General features: G+C 39.4%; 1 protein-coding gene across 3 annotated transcripts in view; it reads right to left on the bottom strand.

Annotated features, from left to right (window-relative positions):
- Positions 1–20,463, bottom strand: part of LOC130134344 (DExH-box ATP-dependent RNA helicase DExH7, chloroplastic-like) — a 34,941-nt gene extending 14,478 nt beyond the window's left edge. For 2 of the 3 annotated variants that reach the window (XM_056306750.1, XM_056306751.1), the window contains exons 1-15: positions 20,146–20,463; positions 19,586–19,691; positions 19,272–19,462; positions 18,730–18,786; positions 17,705–17,855; positions 17,234–17,625; positions 15,826–16,044; positions 13,853–13,964; positions 13,494–13,667; positions 12,094–12,173; positions 10,468–10,590; positions 10,204–10,290; positions 8,352–8,452; positions 2,048–2,105; positions 1,545–1,610 (exon numbers count right to left, since the gene is read on the bottom strand). In XM_056306750.1, coding sequence (XP_056162725.1) covers positions 1,545–1,610; positions 2,048–2,105; positions 8,352–8,452; positions 10,204–10,290; positions 10,468–10,590; positions 12,094–12,173; positions 13,494–13,667; positions 13,853–13,964; positions 15,826–16,044; positions 17,234–17,625; positions 17,705–17,855; positions 18,730–18,786; positions 19,272–19,462; positions 19,586–19,691; positions 20,146–20,445 — 2,217 coding nt within the window. In that variant the 5' untranslated portion in view covers positions 20,446–20,463. The remainder of the gene's footprint in view (positions 1–1,544; positions 1,611–2,047; positions 2,106–8,351; positions 8,453–10,203; positions 10,291–10,467; positions 10,591–12,093; positions 12,174–13,493; positions 13,668–13,852; positions 13,965–15,825; positions 16,045–17,233; positions 17,626–17,704; positions 17,856–18,729; positions 18,787–19,271; positions 19,463–19,585; positions 19,692–20,145) is intronic. The other variant, XM_056306752.1, reaches the window with a different exon arrangement.
- Positions 20,464–21,375: the final 912 nt, after the last annotated feature.

The raw sequence follows: 21,375 nt of genomic DNA, 5'->3' as shown, positions 1-21,375 counted from the left end.
AATGATAAAGTTCCAAATCTACTAGGCTAAGTTCTAACTGGGTTAGGACAAGCATCCTAACATAGCTAACAAAGTCAAAACAATTTAGTAACTCTGCGAGGACACCTGATTTGCATCATGAACAGATGCATTACTCCACCTGCACTAAGCTTAAGATATTCTGTAGAGGGAGATCACATGTATATAAGTCCATTTTTGATATAGAATACTTTACCGCCCCCTATCACATGCAAACTGGACAGAGAACAACACATGGAATAGAAGAACAGGGAGCCACATGCAAAACAACCATAAAGCAAACCTCCCTCCAAAGAATGTTACAAATCCAACCTAAAAATTTAAGCTATTAGGTGGAGGGAGCAGGTATATTTAAGGCCATTGTAGACCTTATATACAAGCAATGTCGATAGTTTAATAGTGTCAATACATTAATATTTGGAACATCTACTTCTCTATTATTTACCCACAACGGAGAAATCTTGAACTTGAGATCGCAATGTTAGATTCATCCAATTAACCCACATCATCATTAACTTCAATTAACTACAAGATGATAACTTTTGTCCGCATATGCTTAGTGCTTCACCACAACCATATCTACTCGTTTATTTTGCTCCCTTCCATGTAAACTTTCTTCCAATCAATTATTTCTATTATCGAAATTCTTTCTTCTCAAGCATGATAACGTCAGTGACTTGAAGATCTCATAATCATTCTAAAAAATAAAGGTTCCCCTTAAGCAGATGATGACTAAAGAATACGAACATATTTATTAATTAGACAGCGGATTTTCAATGAGGAATAAGAATAAAATGCAGGCCTGCAGGGTATTAAGATAAGAATTTAACTAATTGGTCTTTTGCCAAAAATTTCCAGTCCATGATTTTTCAACAGCACAGAGATCCCTCAGCGGCACCTTCTTCTTGTAACGAGAACACTCTAAAGGATTGAACTAATATGGCATTAAAAAAGAGTAGATTGAATTTCGTTTACGTCTGTTCAACTCAACTCGATGGAAACGAAGAAAAACCCCCACCTTATGATTTTAAATTAATCACACAAGAGTATTTTGCAATTAGGGTGTTAGAAGATTCACCCAAAAGCTTAAGCTAGTAGGTAGAGGAAAACTATATGAATATAAGGCCCTTAGAAACCCCATAGACAAGCGATGTAGGATACCATGTGCAAAACCAGATACGGAACATGTGCAGTTCACAAACAGGGGCTGCACAGGCAAAAGAAACTTAGAGAAAAACTAGGCTCAGAAACCATATTAGAAAGTCCAATCCAAAAATCTAAGCCAATAGGTGGAGGGATAGACTACATGAATATAAGGTTCATAGAATCCCCACAGGTAAGCGATGTGGGACCCTTTAATAGATGAAAACCGTTAGAAACATGAGGATAGACGAAACAGGGGATCCCATTTTGTTAGTTTGTTAATGCTCAGGATCCTAGATGAAAACCGTTAGAAACAGCATATTAGATCATACAGACACAATCTCATTAACACGATACAGGCTGTGAAATTGTTACCAACTCACCAACAATGACCGCTCATGCACTTCATCAACTATCACGTGGGTAATGCCGGTCAAGTTTTTGTCTCCCTGTAAATCAAAAAAAGAAATGAGGAAACAATCAGATAGAATCAGGAGAATATCCTGATGACATCTTTCAATTAAAAAACTTCTTATTCATAAAAGAGCATCAAGGGTGCCTCCTAGTACAAAGCTCTAATCCCTATGAATTTTCCTTACACCTAATAAGCTCTTCAAGTACACTGTCATATTCCGATCAAAAAAAAAAAGTACACTGTCATATGGTAAACAATTGCCGTTCAAAAGCTTAAGTTGTCAAAAAAGAGGCCCATAATACATATAAATCATGTTTCTTAACATCTCCAAGTACACAAATGTGCAGTGTCAAAGGCTGTTTAAAAAACATGCTTCATCAACCAAAGTACATGATTGCACACATAATAGCTAGCTGCACAGCTCCTTACCATACAAACTACATATATGAAATTAATGATTAGACAACTTACAGAAATGCTCCTTAGAAGAATTCCTGTCGTGCAGAAAAGAAGCTTTGTCTTTTCATTCCTGAAATATTCGTGAACAATAACCATTGTTAGAATTATGATAATAAGGGTAGAATTGTAATATTGTGTTTAGAGGGGTTTACGTTATGTTAAGTATATATATATTGTAATCCCTCATTAAAACATAATGAGAAACATCTTTATCATCTCAAACATGGTATCAGAGCCGGTTGAGAAACCCTAATTTACCGCCATTGGCGGAACCTTAACTCTCCGGCGAAACCCTAATTCTCCGGCGAACCTCGACTCTCCGGCGAACCCAGACCGGCGACTCAGTCCGGCGAACCCAGACCGGCGACTCAGTCCGGTGAACCCAGATCTGGTGGCTCACACTCAGTCTGGCGAACCCAGATCGACGACTCCCATCAAGTCCTGTCGCTTCTGTTGGTGACTTCCCAGATCTACTTCTGTTGACGACTTCCCAGATCGCGGAACCCAGGTCAGCGATCTTGCTTGCATAGAGACCCGGCGGTCTCGCTCTCTTGCGCCAATCTCCGTCGGCCCCATTGAAGGTTCAGCTGAGCACTACCATGCTCTGCTCTTCGAACCCAGTTGAAGCCGCCACTGTTCGTCGTTTGTTCGCACGATGAAGGTGAACAGTATTTTTTTTTTTAAAAAAAAAATCGAAAAAAAAAAAAAAAAAATTTATGTTACTCAGTGCAGCGACGTTCACTGCACGGTGGATGCAGTAGTTTCAAGTGGTCATTCTTCGATTTTGACTTGATGGATATATGAATTTTCCATCGGTCATTGTGACTAGTTTTGATCCGGTTGAACCCTCAAAGTGATGATTATATTTGGCTGGTTGTGTTGTTGGAGACTCTGGTGATTATATTTGGCTGGCTGTGTTGTTGGAGACTCTGTTCTTCAGGTTGACTACTTGTTTTCTTACGACATTATTTGTGGGTTCAATCGTATCTTCCAGTTACTGATGGCTGCTGTTGCTGGAACTTCTGCTAGTTTGCCACATTTACAATTGACTTCTGTAAAGTTTGATGGTACTAATTATGCATCATGGTCTAAAGCTGTTGAAGTTTATCTTACTGCTACCAAACAACGCGATTATCTTACGTCTACGGCCCCATCAGATCAAAGTAAGGTAGCTGATTGGATTGCTGGTGATGCATTGATTCGTACATTGTTATGGAATAGTATGGATTCCAAAATTAGTCCCCATTTTATTCAGTGTAATACTGCTAAGGAGGTTTGGGATAAATGTGCTTTACTATATTCTGGCCAAAATAACATGACACGGGTTTGTGATACATGGGAGGCACTATTTGACCTTAAGCGTGGAGATCAGTCATTGACTGAATATTATGCTCGTTTCACGACACTATGTCGACAGCTGGATACTTATCTTCCCGCTTCAGATGATGCAGCCACTCTTGTCAAGAGACAAGAGGATCTTCGGGTTATTCTGTTTCTAAAGGCGTTGGGACCTGACTATTCTTCACTACGTCAACAAATTACTTCTCAGAGCTCTCTTCCTTCAGTGGATGAGGTTTTCTCTCAAGCTCTTCGTTCGACACCTACTGAGAAGATGTCCGCCACAACTTTGGAGACAAGTGCTATGGTTTCTCATAGCACTAGCGGACGTGGAACCCGGGGTCGTGGTTATAGGGGTCGTGGACGAGGTTTTGTTCCGATTGGTGGTCGTGGTGGTCGTGATGGTGGTATTGGTGGCCGTGGCTCTCGCTATTGCAACCATTGTCAGAAAAATGGACATACCGAGGCTTATTGCTATACTCTTCATCCTGAGCTTCGACCTACTGTTGCTGCCTATGTTGATTCTCCGGCATTGACTTCATCAGAATCTCCTATTGCGTATGGTACAGGTGATACTGTTACTCTGTCACGAACTGAGTATGATACGTGGCTTCGTTCTCAACAGGTGACAGGCTCTTCAGCTCCTACTGCAACTCTGGCACAGACCACCAAAGGTAGTTCATCTTGTTTACTGTCTACACTATCTGACTCCTGGGTTATAGACTCTGGAGCCACTCATCATATATCTGGTAACCATAAGCTACTGTCTTACTTTCAGTCCACATCTTCTGAAGTGTCTAATTCTGTTACATTAGCTGATGGTTCACAATCTCATGTTTCTGGTACTGGAGTTGCTCGTTTAAGTCCTTCTCTCTCACTGTCTTCTGTCTTACACCTCAAATCTCCCTATAATTTGATTTCTGTTAGTTCATTGACTAAGGAACTGAACTGTTCGATCCACCTTTTCTTCGTCTCGTTGTGTTTTTCGGGATCCGAGGATTTGGACGGATGATTGGTGGGGACATGAATCAAATGGCACATACTATCTTGACAAGGAAATAATGGGCTGCTGCGGTGTGAAGCGCACATTCTACGATGTGTATCGAATGCATTGTCGTGCTGGTCATCCACCACCGAACATTCTTCGACGTTTATTTCCTAAGTCTGAGTCTGTGAGTACTTTTCAATGTGAAGCTTGTCAGTTTGGTAAACATCATAGGACTTCTTTTCCTTCTCGTTTTCAGAGTCGTGTGTCTAGTCCATTTGAGTTAGTTCACTCAGATGTTTGGGGTCCGTGTCGTGTTTCTGATACTTCTGGTTTTAGATACTTTGTTACATTCGTGGATGATTTTTCTCGAATGACATGGTTGTTCTTAATAAAAGATCGTACTGAGATTTTTCATTGCTTTCGCCTATTTTACTTTGAAGTATTGAATCAGTATAATGCATCTGTTCAAACTTTGCGATCAGATAATGCTAAAGAATATCTTGCCTCCTCTACTGGTTTTCGATCTTTTCTTGAATCTCATGGTATTCTTCATCAAACATCGTGTTCGTACACCCCACAGCAAAATGGTGTAGCCGAACGCAAAAATCGTCATCTTCTTGATGTTGCTCGTTGTCTTATGTTTCATATGCATCTTCCTAAACTTTTTTGGGGCCATGCTGTCCTTACAGCATGTTACTTGATTAATCGACTTCCAACCTCTGTTCTTCAAGGGCAGACACCATTTTCTGTTTTACATCCCAACCTTCCTCCCTTTGCTTTACCTTTACGTGTCTTCGGTTGCATTTGCTTTGTTCATCGTCTTTCTCCGGGTCTTGATAAATTAGATTCTCGTGCCGAGAAATGTGTCTTTGTAGGGTATTCTCGAACTCAAAAGGGCTATAAATGCTATAGTCCTACTCGTCGTCGTCTGTTTGTGTCAGCTGATGTGACTTTCTTTGAGGATCAAGCCTATTATGAAACTCAATCAGATCCTCCGGTGACTACTGAGGGTGGCGAGTGTGTCCTCCCAGCACTTCCTCCCCTCTCTGTACCTCCAGCACCATCAACTGGATTTCAATTTGCCGAGCGCACATATCATAGACGTGCTACAGCTCCTCCCACGGGAGTACCGGTCCCACAAACATCTGATTCATCTGTCCCTTCATCAGTTGCGCCACCATCCTCTGATCCTGATCCACCCATTGCTCTTCGGAAAGGTACACGTTCTTGTGTTGGTCGTCCTGTAGATCGCTATGCTCACTTTTCTAACCTTTCTTCTTGTCTTCGTACTCATCATCCCATATCCAATTTTTTATCATATGCTCGTTTGTCTCCTACCTTTTCTACCTTTGTCTCGTCCTTGTCCACTATTTCTGTGCCCAGTAATGTTGCTGAAGCTCTTGCTCATCCTGGATGGCGACAAGCCATGGAAGATGAAATGAAGGCTCTTCTTGAGAATCGTACTTGGCAGCTCACATCATTACCTCTAGGCAAACAACCCGTTGGTTGTCGTTGGGTTTTCACTGTTGAGGTTCATCCTGATGGTTCTCTCGATCGATTGAAAGCTCGGTTAGTTGCCAAAGGATATACTCAGACATATGGTATTGATTATGATGATACTTTCTCACCTGTCGCCAAAATTCCATCTGTTCGTGTTCTTATTTCCCTAGCCGCACAATTTGGTTGGCATCTTCATCAATTGGATGTCAAAAATGCCTTCTTACATGGTGATTTGGCTGAAGAAGTCTATATGGAGCAACCACCTGGGTTTGTTGCTCAGGGGGAGAATCTGGTATGTCGTTTACGTAAGGCCTTATATGGACTCAAACAGTCTCCTCGTGCTTGGTTTGGTAAATTCAACGATGCGATTATCAAGTTTGGGTTAAAACAATGTCAAGTAGATCATTCGGTGTTTAGTTCTGTTTCCTCAGTGGTTGTGTTCTTACGGTGGTATATGTGGATGATATTATTATCACTGGTAGTGATTCTGTTGGTATTCAACAACTTAAGCAGTTTTTGCAAACAGAATTTAATACTAAAGATCTGGGACGTCTACGATATTTTCTTGGAATTGAAGTTGCCTACTCACAGGCAGGCATCAATTTATCACAACGAAAATATGTGATTGATATTCTTAATGAGGTTGGATTTCTTGGAGCAAAACCAGTTGATACACCTATGGAACCTAATGTGAAACTTGATGCAGAAAATGGAGAACTGTTACATGATCCAGCGAAATATCGAAGATTCGTGGGTAAGTTGAATTACCTTACTGTTACAAGGCCTGATATATCCTTTGCTGTGAGTGTAGTGAGTCAATTTATGAGTTCCCTCGTACTACTCACTTTGGAATCTTTATCTTGCGAATTATTAAGTACTTGAAAGGAACACCGGGTAAAGGACTACTTTTCAAGAATTATGGTCATCCCGAAAACTACGGGATACTACGACGCTGAGGGCTGGATGTCCCTTGCGATAGGAGATCTACATCAGGGTATTGCGTATTTCTTGGAGGTAATTTAGTTTCCTGGAAAAGTAAGAAACAACATGTGGTTTCCCGGTCGAGTGCTGAAGCAGAATATAGAGCTATGGCACATGTGACAGGTGAATTGATCTGGTTGAGGATGTTATTATCAGAAATTGGTGTGTCAACATCAGATCCATCAACATTATATTGTGATAATCAATCAGCCATCCATATTGCGAACAATCCTGTCTTCCATGAGCGAACCAAACATATTGAGGTTGATTGTCACTTTATACGAGAGAAGGTCCAGAAGGGGGAAATCATTCTTCAACATGCAAGGACAGAGGATCAACTGGCAGATATTTTTACAAAATCCTTACGAGGGAATAGAGTGGATTTTTTATGTAACAAGTTGGGACTACTTGATATCTACGTCCCAACTTGAGGGGGAGTGTTAGAATTATGATAATAAGGGTAGAATTGTAATATTGTGTTTAGAGGGGTTTACGTTATGTTAAGTATATATATATTGTAATCCCTCATTAAAACATAATGAGAAACATCTTTATCGTCTCAAACAACCATCAATCACTGAAGTCGAATAAAACGAAAATGACCATAAGGAACCTATCCCGCAGCTTGATTCAGAAATAAACATGCCAAGAAATGCAGATTCGCTGGCACTTGGTTAAGCCAATTAAACTACTACATCCTAAAGGACTGGATCTACGGTTACATCCCTGGGCCTGTTCATCCTGAAACAAACAAGAGCATTGAAGGCCCTTTTCTTCCACAACTGAGTTTCAATCAATGCTTCCCTCAAAGTCAAACCGATTATTAGTTCGCGCAAATTACATTGCTAAAAATAAAATTATATAAAATCAATTAAAGCTCGAATGGAGGGAGGCTAAGGTCCCCAGCAGTGTGGGGGCTTGCTTTTCCTAAAAACTGAGCATGAGGATAGATGCGTACAATGTAGCAGATCCTCTTCATTACAGAAGTTTCAGCCCCATGCATAGACTGCATCACTTCCACTCAGTGAAATATTTCTCAATTAGATAAAAGGAGATAGGCGAACTAACATGCTGAGTGTTAAAGTGAGGGAGGAAATTTGCATATTCTCCTCCACTCGGGAATCTCCAATTTAGTTTCTTCATTATTGTTTCATTTTCAGTTTCCTTTAAGTTCTTAATGCCCTAATGCTTCATTTACCTATCCTATTGACTACTCCTCCCTATTTTAATGCCAACCAATGTGATTTCTCTTCATCAAAAGTGGTCATTTAACATTAAATAGCTATTTATCATGATAATTTCTTGCTGTCAATGGTACAGCATCGAAGGTTTAATTCCAAAAGAAATGAGCAAGTAAAAAGATAGCAGAAAATCTCATATTGAAACGAAATTCGGTACCGGTGAATGATCAACAAAGCATTACCAGTTGACCTCCCCCACAAGAACCTTAAATTAAATTCGTATTTACTTAGTAGGCTAAGGGAAGGAGATAAAGAATAAACATTATACCGAGCGCTATCAAGCCTAACTTGATAACCAATTAAAGAGCCCTTGGAACCAGGGGAACCTTCACATCGCTCATCAGCAACCCTTTCAGCTACAGAAATAGCCTACAATGAGAAATCAGAACAAAAGTGACTTCTCCACAGCGCTCCACTATGTGCTAAGTTTAGAAATGCAAATAAAATTTGATGACAGGAATAAAAACGAACAAAAGTGACTTCTCCACCTAGGTATTTGCTATTAATTTGCAGTTAAGATGAAAGTAAACGAGCTAATGCTTAACTAAGTAGTGCTGGGGTAGAAGACAAGATTTTAGAAGTATAAAGACACAGAATGAATACCAAAGGCTGAATGCTGAAAGAAGCATGATAAAAGGTATGTTTCTACTACTTCCCATTCTAGCCCCTTCAGGGTCCTTGTACATAGAAGAATACATTAGGACATCTAGTGGAACATTGTTAAGTCCAGTACGCGAGATAAAGATAGGTCAGATCAACACTAACATTAGCCAAGAGAAATTGATCTATTGAATCCTGAGTCCAACCTGCAAGCTTTATCACTTTAAATTAGGGGCCACATACTACAGATATCATGAGGCATGAGATTAGGAACAGGGTATGCTGCATGTAAAGAGCACAGCATGTAAGGAATAGCCTTTGGTTCGTTAACTAGGTTCGGAGGTACTTTTTGAAAAATAGTTGGGCAATTCCCTCTGTGTCAGAGGAACTTAACAGTTTTGTGTATTTATATTTGCTTTAAAGTTACAAGGTGCAGTTTAATCAAATAAAGGAGGCCACCACTCATTGAACTTGCTTCCAACAAATCCAAAATCTTAAATTAGGTCAAAAGAATGTTCTAAAATAAGCTATAAACATTAGTTGTCGTCTTTTTATACGACTTATTCACATTTACGACTCAATCATATGAGACAGAATCATTTGAAGGGTTAATCAAAGAGTCAAATCGAGTACCATGATTATAACACTGCCAATTCGAATTGCTCAATTTTGACAACATTGATGTGGAATACTGGGGTATGAGGAAGGAAGTGTTATGAGGAGAAGGAATGGTTCGGAGCAAAGAGGATAAGAGGAGATGAGAGAGTTGTATTTATGAGTTGGAATGGAGCTTACGATCACTCCGGTGAGGATGCAGCAGGAGTGACTGCGAGGGATAGCACAAGCATCTTGTTAGCTGGAGATTGCAAGAGAATACATCTGCAGATGAAGAAGTAAATCAGGCTTAAGCAATCAACATCAGAACGGAGCTAAAGGGAGGATGAAAATCGAAGTGAAAGGATTATTCGGAAATATTTATACTCACTGCGAAAGGGGAAATGAAGATTATTTGAAAGATAGATGTCCATCATTCAGCAATCAACAAATACAGATACAGAAAATTAAAGAAGCAAAATTTTATGTTGGAAAAACAAAGCAAATACATGTGCTCATCAGGTTGCTACTAATTGTAGGACAAGGATGTACTCCTTGAATTGGGTTTCCGACCCCCAACATCCTTCTTCTTTGAAGAAGATGACGCCAAAGGCTTTTCTGCCATAGTTGGGATGTAAACTGCTGGGTTTTTGCTCTTTCATAATAAAAGTGTATTCCCTTGTGCCCCAAACTTTTAACAAAGAAATCACCACTCCTCTACACATGGACAATCTATCAATGCTTGAAAGTTTAAGCACTGACCTCACGACTCAGCTTCAATGAATGGTGTTAAGAAACCACAGCAACCATAATAACAATGGAGCAGGCATAGAGATAAAGGGAAACCACTAATGAAGCAAACATTAATAATCTATTCTCCTGTTAATAATTGCAAGGTCACCAAGTTGAAGAAATTCTAAACTTACCGCTATTCTTCTTGGCTGTGTGCATATGATGTTACAACATCCACCACATCCTGATTCAATCATGTCATCCAATATATATTGGGGAACCTACAATAAAGGCCATTTGAAAGCACATAAGGAAATGCCCGTCAAAGATCACATCACCGCTTGAGAATAATATGGTAAAAATCAGATTCAATCAAGCACGTCACAATCCATCCACAATCATGTTTTTTAAATCATCAGAAAGCAGACAATCTTTCAGAAAACTAGTATAACTTTCACCTGAGTTGTCTTGCCAGAACCTGTTTCCCCACAAACAACAAGAACATTGTTCTCCTTCAGCAGTTGCAGAATCTCATTCTTTGAAGCAGCAATAGGCAGCGCAGCTCTAGCTCTCAGCATTTCCTAAATGATACAACAACACTGTTTATGTCTACTGAAGTTTTACTAATTGAAGAAAGGGAAATCAGTTGAGGTTTTGCTATTGGATAATCAACAAGAAAGATTGCAAGGTCTCAGTGTCAAAACATGTATATGAAAAACATTGCAACTCTTTTTATGACATGTTCATATTTTCCTGCACATGCTCACTTATATGTTAATTTCCTAGCTTCTTGTGATATCAAGCCAACGATGTGCAAAGTGAGTTACGCCAGCCAGTTTATTGGTTGAACCAGGAACCAGACCGAGATCTAGACCTCAAAGCAGTTATGGTCAGAAACAGGGTTGTGATCCAGGCAGTATGACAGATCAACTAAACCAAGAACCTCTTTAGCCCTGTTTATCAGAGAAGAAATGCAAAAAATAAAAATAAAAAATAGCAATAGCAGTGGGGACTATTCAAACCAATAACAGTACTAGAACCATAGTGCCACTATCCAGCAATGCGTCACTTTCACTAAGGTCTCAATTAACTTAATAGATGACCAACAAGAATGTGAAGCGAATACATCAGAAGCCTTATGAATGGCTTGTATGAGAGCATTCCCTGTTCTTTACAGGTCTTCTGCTCTCCATGTTTTTACTTGACTCTCTGTTTTTTCTCTCAATTTTTTTTCTTTTGATGATTTCACTCAATTAATTGAAGACAGTTTCTTCGAATTCTCTTTCTCAAAATAGAGTTCTGATGGAGCTCATGAAAGTGGGATAAATATAATGGAGCAGAAGTTCCGAGCACCTGGAGGGAGAGATTAAGATTCTTTTCGAGAGCTAGTTTTTTTTATGGGACAATGGGCTGACAAGTCCCGTGGGTGGGAGAGAGAAAGATGGCAAAGAAATCATATTAAAATAAGAAGCAAGAAAGCTAAAATCCAAAAAAGAACTTTCCCTGGTATTTAACGCTGCAACCCGGCAATAGCTAAACCTCTCCGATTTTGAAAACAAACAATAAAATGGTCCAATACCATCATCGCAAAACCTTTGGAAAATTTCTGTATTCTGCCTTCTCAAATAATATATCAACAAGTCAAAGCCGCCATAGATCCTACTTCCACTTAAAACAGCAGGTAATTTCTATGACAGATGACTTCTCGCAAATCCTAAAGGATTAATGACCTGGGTGCAAAAACTGTTCGCTCCAAGTATGTGAGAACATTTTTACATGCAAATCAAACTTTTAACTAGGAAAAGGAAAAGTGAACAACTAAGAAGCCAGTCCTGAATTCGTCCTCTGAAAAGGCAATCAATTCCACAGAAAACAATAGATTTGAACCATGAAACTGATACGCACTATGAAACTTGCAGTCCTCATGATTGATTTTACAGATGATACCCATAATTAGTTGAGATGAAGATGATAAGTGGACAGGCACAATATTATTGAAAAATAGGGTGCAGAACTGCAGATATAAATATTTCGGACCAGATCAACGTTTGCATAAGAGTAAATAAGATAAACAATCTACTGACCTTGTATTTCTGCATTTTCTTTCGACTCTCGTGTTGCTTTCTCAGGTAAGAACTCTCTGCTTCTTTAGAGAGCTCTACTCCTGTAAATCGATAAAGTTAGACCATATTAAATATCTCTCCCATGCTCTTCTCCAGTCATTGTGATCCCACTTTTTCATGAGATAACAAATGAAAGCATTGATGTATGCTTTGTCATGACAAGATAAGATCACTAAAATAGCACCTGCTTTTCTATGCATAGAAGTCCGTGGCACCAAAATTCTCTAAGGCCGATTAGCTACATCCTTTATTGTGAATTATCAGTAGCACTAGTTACAAGTAAACAACCGCCCATCCAAAATCCAGAAATTCAAGACATGCACAGATACATTGAAATGCTAGTACCTAATCAGATATTCTCGGCCCATCCGCAATCTAAAGGTTCAAATATGCTCAGACGTACGGACATGCTAGTACTTAGATTAGATGATCTTAGCGATCCGCTTTAGCCACCTTGACATATAACTATCATACTCTTAAAACAAACTTTCATAGAAATTGAATGGAATAATCATAGGTTATGTTTCTTTTCTCCTCTGGGCCTATCCTGCCAAATTTGCATTAAATTGGAAGCAGGGAAGTTGGAGGAGTTCTCACAAAGAAGAATATGAAGATATAAGGGTAGTTATCATACAAGGAACTCAGCATCCTTTCTATTCTAAATGTCCCAAAATCAAATGTGTTAAAAGACGACTAATACATCATGTGGCAGGTCAAGCAGTTCAAATTCTCGCATCATCATCAGTTCTACACAAAATAAATACAATCGTCAATCTTAAAATCTCAAAATTGTGTCCGGCACAAAAGGCCAAAGCACTATGGCAGAAGGGAACGGTTCTTTTTCCCATGTGAAAAACATGTAGCTTTAACTTGTATTATTGCCACCACAACTGACAAAAAGACAAAAGGACCCAAATACAGAAGGAAAGACATGCATATACAAAATCATGCTCCAATAATTTCTATGACCAATCCAAGGTGAACTTGAAAAGTCGAATGACGTCTGTATGAACATTGGCTGATAAAACTACTCCAACCCAGATGAAACAACTGGTAGGTAGTGAAAAACGTAAAAAAGAGCTGGACTTGGCTTGGGCCAGTGTTCAATTCAAGAGAACGTGTTCATGCCAATTTGTTTTGAAAAATCATAAAGTGCAAAGAAGAAAAGGCTGTAAACAACAAGTTCCATCAAGTTGCCAAACAACATTAGAACATGAGAAGACAACAATGGAATAAATATGTGGGAATGGGTGGAAGGGTGCCGAAAAAGGAACTCATTAGCATACCAACTAAGAGAAAATGCAGTTGACAATGCACATTTAACACAGAAGTAGACTACTGAACGCACAAGAGGAACATACTTTGAGTATCTTCATCGCCATGCGCACTTCTGTTTTCTTTAGCATGAGGCTCTTGAGACTTTTCCTTGAGTGATCTATCAGTGACATCCGCCACTTCACTTGATCTCAACAATGAGTTTACAAAATCAGCCCTTCTATCTTCCTCACTAGCTTCATTGTTAATTGCTGGTTCCCCTGCATAATTTAAGATGTCAATACAACAAGTATTGCTGGTGAAAACAACAGTTACGAACATCCTGATTTCAAATGGGATTGCCCAGTATCATAGGTGTGCTGATATAGCTCATTATGCACAACAGAATATAATCCAAAAGACTTAGTCTTCAAACAGAAACAACTTAGAATGGAGAAACGCTGACCTTCCTTCCACTGCAGAACAAGCGAGGCATAAGGCTCTATGATTATAAGATGAACAGGAATATCCGGAAACATGTGACGGAGCGCGTAGGCTGCAGCTTTATTTTGCCCATCCTGTCAAAAGTTTGAAAGAGGTTATACAAGCAAAGAGCAGCACAATTATTTACATGATCTAAAAGCTCTTTCTGCAAGAGAATAGGACCTTGGGTCAAAATAAGAATATGATTGAATCACTAAAACAGGCTTCCAATAGCATCAAAGCAGACACTAGATGAATCAACCAATGCTGGAGGAAAGAACATATAAGATGATGCAAATAACGTATAGGCAAGAGGTTGCTATCGGAACCCAATGTCCCTCTGTCACAGTATTAGAGTTCAACCGCTAGGGCATCAATGACATTCAGGACAGCAGGTACACTATCAGATGAATCAACATAGCTCCTTATATGCTATATTGAAAGACGAGCACCACTCAAACCAGCTAGCTATTTCTTAAATCCCGATACCGACTATAACATATAAGGTTTTCTTATCTGATTTTAAGATCATGCAAGATTAGAAATAAAAGGATGAGCGTGGCCCTCCAAAACTTAACGTAGATCCCACAAACAAAAGAATTCTCTGTTTTTGAGAATTGACTCTTCTCGATGAACCTATTCTAGGTAAATGGCTTCTGAGTTTCTCTCAGGAAAGAAATTCTCTCTGGGTAAGCATGATTAGCGCCACATACAGCTCTATTTTTAGTGGTTGGCGCAAAAACCAATGTGAACTCTCCGCGAGGGAATGATCTTTCCGAACATATCAGGAAGGTATGAGATTCTTTCAGCGGTGGATCAAATTCCAGATAGGTGAATGCATGTACAGTTTATTTCATCTCCATTGTTTGGTGCAGCAACTCTCCTCTTTGATCTAGGCTTCCTTCTCTCTTCTCCATCGCTAATGATTAGAAAATGTGATGATTTCCGACATTTAGAGTGTCAGTTCTGGATCCATCACACGGGCTCCTATTTTTGGCAGTAAGTTTACTGATTGGTTATGTTTCTTCCTTCCTCTCTGCCCTTTACAATATCAAACTTGGCGGTTCAGGAGAAAACAAGCATCTTGGGTGTCTCTCCAGCAAAGTCTTCTAGGTTAAAGCAGCACACCAGCATTTTCATGACTAAAGAAATAAACTCACATGAGAGCAGACATATCTAGAAATAAGCCAAATCCGCATACTTGGCTAGTTTCCCCAGCCAAAGTGAAAGTTTGGGAAAGTAATTGCATGAATGCACCTCAACATACTCATCTCAAGACAAGAATATGCATGTACAAGAGAATAAGTAGGGAGACAGTCAAAGACAGAGAGACAGATTGAGGTGGAGAAAACGGCAAAGGCACAATAAGTTAATGAAGGAAGGGTCCAGATGGTGGACCAAAAAAGTTCAATGATTCTTAATAACTAGATAGACAAGTGAAGCTGGTTTCAAAATAAGTTCGATGATCCAACAAAAAAAATTTAAAAAAGTTCATGTGGATTTTTACTTTTTTATTTTTTGTTATTATGTTTATCCAGTTTTAAGATAAAGAAGGCAAAGGAAATGAACAAGTGTGCAACAAAGATAAGACATAGTAAATAACATCAGCTGATGAAAGAAGGAAAAAAGGCAAATCAAGGAACAAATCGCTCAATAAAGCCCCAGGAGCGGTTCATGCTGCAGAAGGATTTAAGTGTTTTTCTTTCTTTGTTTTTGGTTCTTTGAGCTAGGCAGGTATTGAGAGGGAGGGTCAAAATTGAACTCGAGATCCCCTGGAACTTTGTAAAAGTGGAGCACCAATTAGACCAAGGCCCCATTCCACATACCAGCCTTTTTTTTTCTTTTACTTTTTAAGGGAAAGCCACTCCTTTAATGGGCTCACACACAGTACCTTAGCCAAATATAATATCCCCACACAAAGAGGCAGGAGTGTAAGTGACCAGGAAAAATGCATACCTCTGCTGATTCCAAAACTTCATCCTGGTTAGGAAGCTGAAAAGTAACTAGTCCTCCAGCTTTTCTGCTTTTGCCTCTACCGCTGGCTTTACGGACCACACTGACAGCATAAGAAAATGCTTTTGATTCGCCAAGTACTTTATTAAACTTCGGTGCTTCCCACCCTGATTTTTGACATAGTTGATGCAACACAGCTTTTGGTATTTTTGGTGGGTCCCCCTGACAAAATCTTGTCTACATCAAAATTTGCAAAATAACTGAGAGACAAAGTTGAACCAAAACTCTATCATTGCCTAAGGACCAAGGAGCCAACTTGTTTCATGTAAAAAATCTCAACAATAGGACAGCCGCAAATTCAATGAATTAACTCTACTACGCATGATAGAGTACATATCCATCCAAGAATGAGTAATTCCTTCTCATTAAAGTAACGTATACTTCTTTCTCTAATTACCCAGAGAATGAACCTCTAGAAGCAAGTTCCTAGCCAGCAGGCTTTACAACTGCCCAAAGCTACTACTAGTTGCTACAACAACAACTGAACCTTCTCCTGCAAAATGGGATCGACGCACAAATTTCTTCGAGTCATAACACTATCTGGTAGCACACCCTCCCACAGATCCATACACAAATATCCTCTGTTGATAAAGAATACCCAATCGTCGCATCTAACAATGACCAACAGAAAGATACTCTTCATCACAACCATTGCAAAGAAAATCATATCACAAGACAATGTCCCTGACTACAATCATCAGTATCCAACCTAGAAAAAAATAAACAGCACCATAAAGTAAAGCAGCATTTGTGGACACCAATTAGATCACGTTTTATCCCGTCAATCATCAAGCCACCCTATATCAGACATTGCACTTCTTTTTAATCACAATTCGAAAACCCCAGCCTATAATATCATCAACAAGTTATAAGCTAAACTATAGGCAAACATCAATTAGATTTTTCTGTTCTTAAGATGATACTAAGAATCGATATCTATAATGTGTAAAAGTGAAGACAATGCAAGCAAGCAGAAACACTTAAGAGTTGAGTTCAAAATTGTTGTTCCATTGATTTGCTCTTGATGCACTCAGTGATCAGTCAAGCTAGTTCATCTGGAATATGACAAAAAAGCCAGAAGGAGAAATTTTTTATGGTGAAACTCATAGTATTAACAAAATATCAGTGCACTTAAACATCAGATCTGAAGCTATCAAGAATTTCAAGCAAGCTTTTTAACTTCATTTTTGTTCGAGTTGGAAATAATGTTCATCTCGGAAGTTTATCTGTTCCTAGTGAGCTACATCATGAAATAATACATTTTCCGTACGATAGATAGCAAATTCATCACTTGATAAGGAATTTTGTAGCCTTTACGTAGCACCACAAACAAACCACAATCCGGCATTACCTTTCTCCAGATACCCTCCAAATTCTTTTCACTGCATAGTTCTCTCATTCTTTCTTTCTTTTGTAGTCTCAAAACTTCCGAAGCAACCAGTTCATCCGCCGGTGCATCATCTGAGAATAGCCCGCCAAGCTCTACTTCCCCTGATTCTCCTTCTATTGTGTTCTCTTCACGGATAGGTAGAGTAGGGAGGGTAGGTGTCTGAAGAGAATCTTGGGGACCCAGGGAAGCCGCCCTCCCGTCAACTTCGGTAACATCCACATGTGCAGACGAAGAAGACGAAAGACTGATATCTCTTGATTCTGTCTCCAGGTGCTCTGAGGGAAGAGAACCGGTCACATTCTCAGAAGCATGTTTGTAAGCAAAGTCCAGTGCCAACATGTCCTCAGATAATCCTGCTTTTAATGGTCAAGAGAACACAATTATTACAACAAAATCAGAAAAGAAGACGAATCGTAAAAGCAATAAACGGACCTAGAGCAGACAACTCTTGCTTGAGGTTACGGATAATTAAGCCCGCCTTTTCCTGGCTGCTCTTATCTCTCTTTTCTTTGGCTCTTGAAGCTTCCAAGCGAGCAGCATGGTACTCTCTGGCAATGTCATCATAGGACCTTGGTTCGCGTATCTATAGATTTCCAAAGAAAAACAAATGTAAAGATAACAAAAAGTAAGCATTGCCCAAAACGACAGTCAATCTGAAACTCCTGGCACTTAATAAAAACTTCTCAACTCAGTACCATCTAATCCTTAAATCAGCTCCTTGTTTGTAAAGATACTAAAATGTCACAAGCATGGCCAGAAATGACTTTGTAATCTGAAACATCTAGCATTCAATCAAAACTTCAAAAAACAGACAGCAACTCACAAGCAATGAACATCTATATCATGAAGATGACAAGTGAAACTAGCAGGAGAAAACACATATAAGTACAAAATTATCTTGTCGAAACTGTGAAAACATATGCATTACATAATTGAGAACCTCTGAAGGTCTCAACAAACATTTCAGATCATGACAGCAACGTATTAGCGGTGCCTTAAACACAAAGATTTCATCAGAGCAAAAGAGCCTTTAAAAGAGATTTGACTGAAAACTTTTTGGATAGTGGAAACAGGCATGTGGATGTAAAATGAATAGATTGACACTGTAGATGCTTTGTCCTATATTTGAGCTCCTTTTCATTTGTTTTCTTGAGTTCTTCTTGTACTTGGGTTTGGACCCCTTGGTGCCTTGTAATTAAATTAATTTCCCCAGAAAAATATCTAGTTTTTCCCCGATAAAATATTTAGTATGCAGGATGGCAAGAAAGCAAAAGAAAACACCCCCCGAATATCACATCAATTCGCTCACGAGTATCTCATTTCCTTGAGTTTTTAATACTCAAAAGTTGTCTAAGCATAGTTGATAATTTGATCAGCATTAATATTCAATGGTAAAAAAAAGCAATTTAAACTGCATTATAAGATAAAACAATTAGAGCTACAAAGCAAATACAAACCTTTTGCAAAGGACCTCCATCAGCCACATGATCTTCCCAGGTATCAGAACTATCCTGCTGATGCAATACAGCATTAAGAAACAAAAATAAAAAGGTTATGACAGCCAAAAAAACCTGTGAAGATAACATAGAAAAGTAAACACGTGTAACTCCATAATTTCGGCAGGGGAAAACTAAAATTTGAAACATTGTCATCCACCACCAAATAACAAGGCCAGGGGTGATTGATTCGCAAGTGGCTCGATTCCATGGCAGAGACTAGAACCACACCTGCCAGTTAGAAACCAGCCAATACACTCGGCCAATCCACAGATGTACTTGGAAAAGAACTAGATAGTAGCAGCACCACATGTAAAAGAAATAATCCAATTTGAGAGGTATACAAGAAAAAATTTCAAATTCAACATCAAAAGTGATTAAGCTGTTTTGACTTAATTTTTTTTCTAATTACCAGAGAATAGAAAAAATCAATAAAAATATATACACATCGATTAAGCAAAATGCAAAAAATAACGAAATTTTCAAATTATACTCGAACCTACCTCTTCCTGCTGTTCCACATATCGTTTAATCCAATCTGCTTGTGATGATTTGTGGGAATCCAGACTCTCATTGTCCCAACTGCCCTTAAGCTTCACAGAATACTTGGCAGCGTCCTCATCAACCTTCGAAGACGGGCCCACTGAAGGCGCCCAATCTTCCCGCGCGGATACAAGGACGTTGACGGATCCTCCTAACAGATAATACACAGTGCAGCATTCGGTCATACAGGATCTAGCTCGCCCATGCTGTACCACAGACTCGATCTACTAAAAAATTCCACAAGCTATGAGTTCATTGGTCATGTTATATTTACCTGTACTGGTAAGTGAAGAGACCCCACTGGAGAATTTCAGAGGAAGCTCGTTCCCAGGCAAATTCAAGCATAACCAATCAAGAGCAGCCTCAAACGTGGCATTACCCTGCCCAATTTGCAAAAAGGATAAGAAATTCATAAACCTCTGCGCTGCACTAAACTATTAGAATTCAAAACATCGCACTGTTGCATTGGAACAACTACTCTGGCAACTCTTTAAATACGAAAGAAAAGGTTGGGCAAAAAATTTCTGAAAAAGAATAGGTATTAGGTTGTCTCTAAACAGCAACTGAGAAGCGTAGGATGAAGACTTTTGTCTTCGAACAACCACTGTAGTACATTTTAAGAAACGTAGACTAACATAGTAGTAACCTGAGCCTTCTAAATCCTATACATACGAGAGACCATTTCAATCTCTTCTCTTTCACTTTGGCAATCGCATATATCGACAAAACTCCCGACCAGAAAGGAAAATTCCTATAGCAACTGGATCATCAGGACACATCCTCTCGACTATATACGGCGAAACCGAAATAACATTTGCGGAATTCACATCGAACCTTGAGAGCGGAGAGCGCCCGTTCAATCTGATCATTGGAGAAGCCCTCGCAGGAGAGCTTCTCGTAAGCGGACTTGAGTCGCTTGGCCTTCTGGGCATCGGAGAGGGGACCGCCGTCGCCGGCGGGAGCGGCAGGCTCGGCCGATCGGCCGGAGGCGTTGTTGAGGAGGAGGCGGCGGAGGCGGCTCTCGTTCTCGGCCGATAGCTGGAGCTTCGGACCGGCGGCGGAGTAGGAGGAGGAGGGTGGTTTGGCGGCGGCGGTGGTAGTTTTCTGCGGCTGCTTCTTCTTCTTCGGAGGCATTTTTTCAACTGGTTTTTCTCCTTCGCTCTCGGAGAATGGAGCGAGGGAGGAAAGCTTATATAGGTTCTATACGGCCGAAACGGCGTAGGACTACCTTTGCGTGAATTACACATTAGCCCCTACATTTTTCACCTGATTTTCATTTTGACCCTCCATTTTGGTTTTCTTGGCGAATTATCAATTTGTGCGCCACCTCACGGCGTAATTTTACTTGGAAATTTTTTTTAATTTCAGTTCAATCGGTTTCGTGTATTTTTCTTGTTAATAAAAATTGATTATCGAGATGGGCAAAATAAAGTAATATAAATATGTCGTTTGCAAGTCGCAAGATCAGATGGTCGATAAAGTCGGAATTGATTATAGGGATAGAACGAGATGAAAAGTATGAAATTTCGAAAATCAATTCGAATGGAGAGCCAAAAATGAAGGTAATATAATCCATGGGACAATTCATACGAATGTACTTTTAATCTAGACGAAACATCTCAAAAAAATAATAGATTATGTCTATTATGATATAATTCTTTAATTTTTTTGTCACACTGATATAAACCTGTGAGTTTCGAGACACACAAAACGGCATGGAGTATCAATGGTATAATGATCAAGATAAAGAAATTTTTAGTAATATTAATCCTTCACTATAGGGGGCGATCAAATTAGAAAAGAAAAACATAAAAATTAAAAGTCATCAGCCAAAACATGTTTTTTGGCCGGAAAAATCATAAACCAAATTCGCTTACTTCTTGTTCTGTCATTTTATGTCTTCACATTTTGTCTTCCATTTTTGCAAAGTGGTCCTCCAAGATGCTGTCTTTGTCGTTTCCTGCCCTGCCCTGATCTCCCACAAAAAAATCGGAACTTTTTTCCCCTTACCTAATTCTTTTCCCTTTCTTTGCAGCCAGCCGAAATAACACGAAGAACAGAGAA

Source organism: Syzygium oleosum, unplaced genomic scaffold (genome assembly GCF_021117445.2).
Source record: "Syzygium oleosum isolate NSW1041296 unplaced genomic scaffold, Sole_v2.1 Sole_v2.47, whole genome shotgun sequence".
NCBI classification, from domain to species: domain Eukaryota; kingdom Viridiplantae; phylum Streptophyta; class Magnoliopsida; order Myrtales; family Myrtaceae; genus Syzygium; species Syzygium oleosum.
The sequence above is the reverse complement of the archived record's forward strand: the minus strand, read 5'-3'. Positions and strand labels throughout refer to the sequence as shown.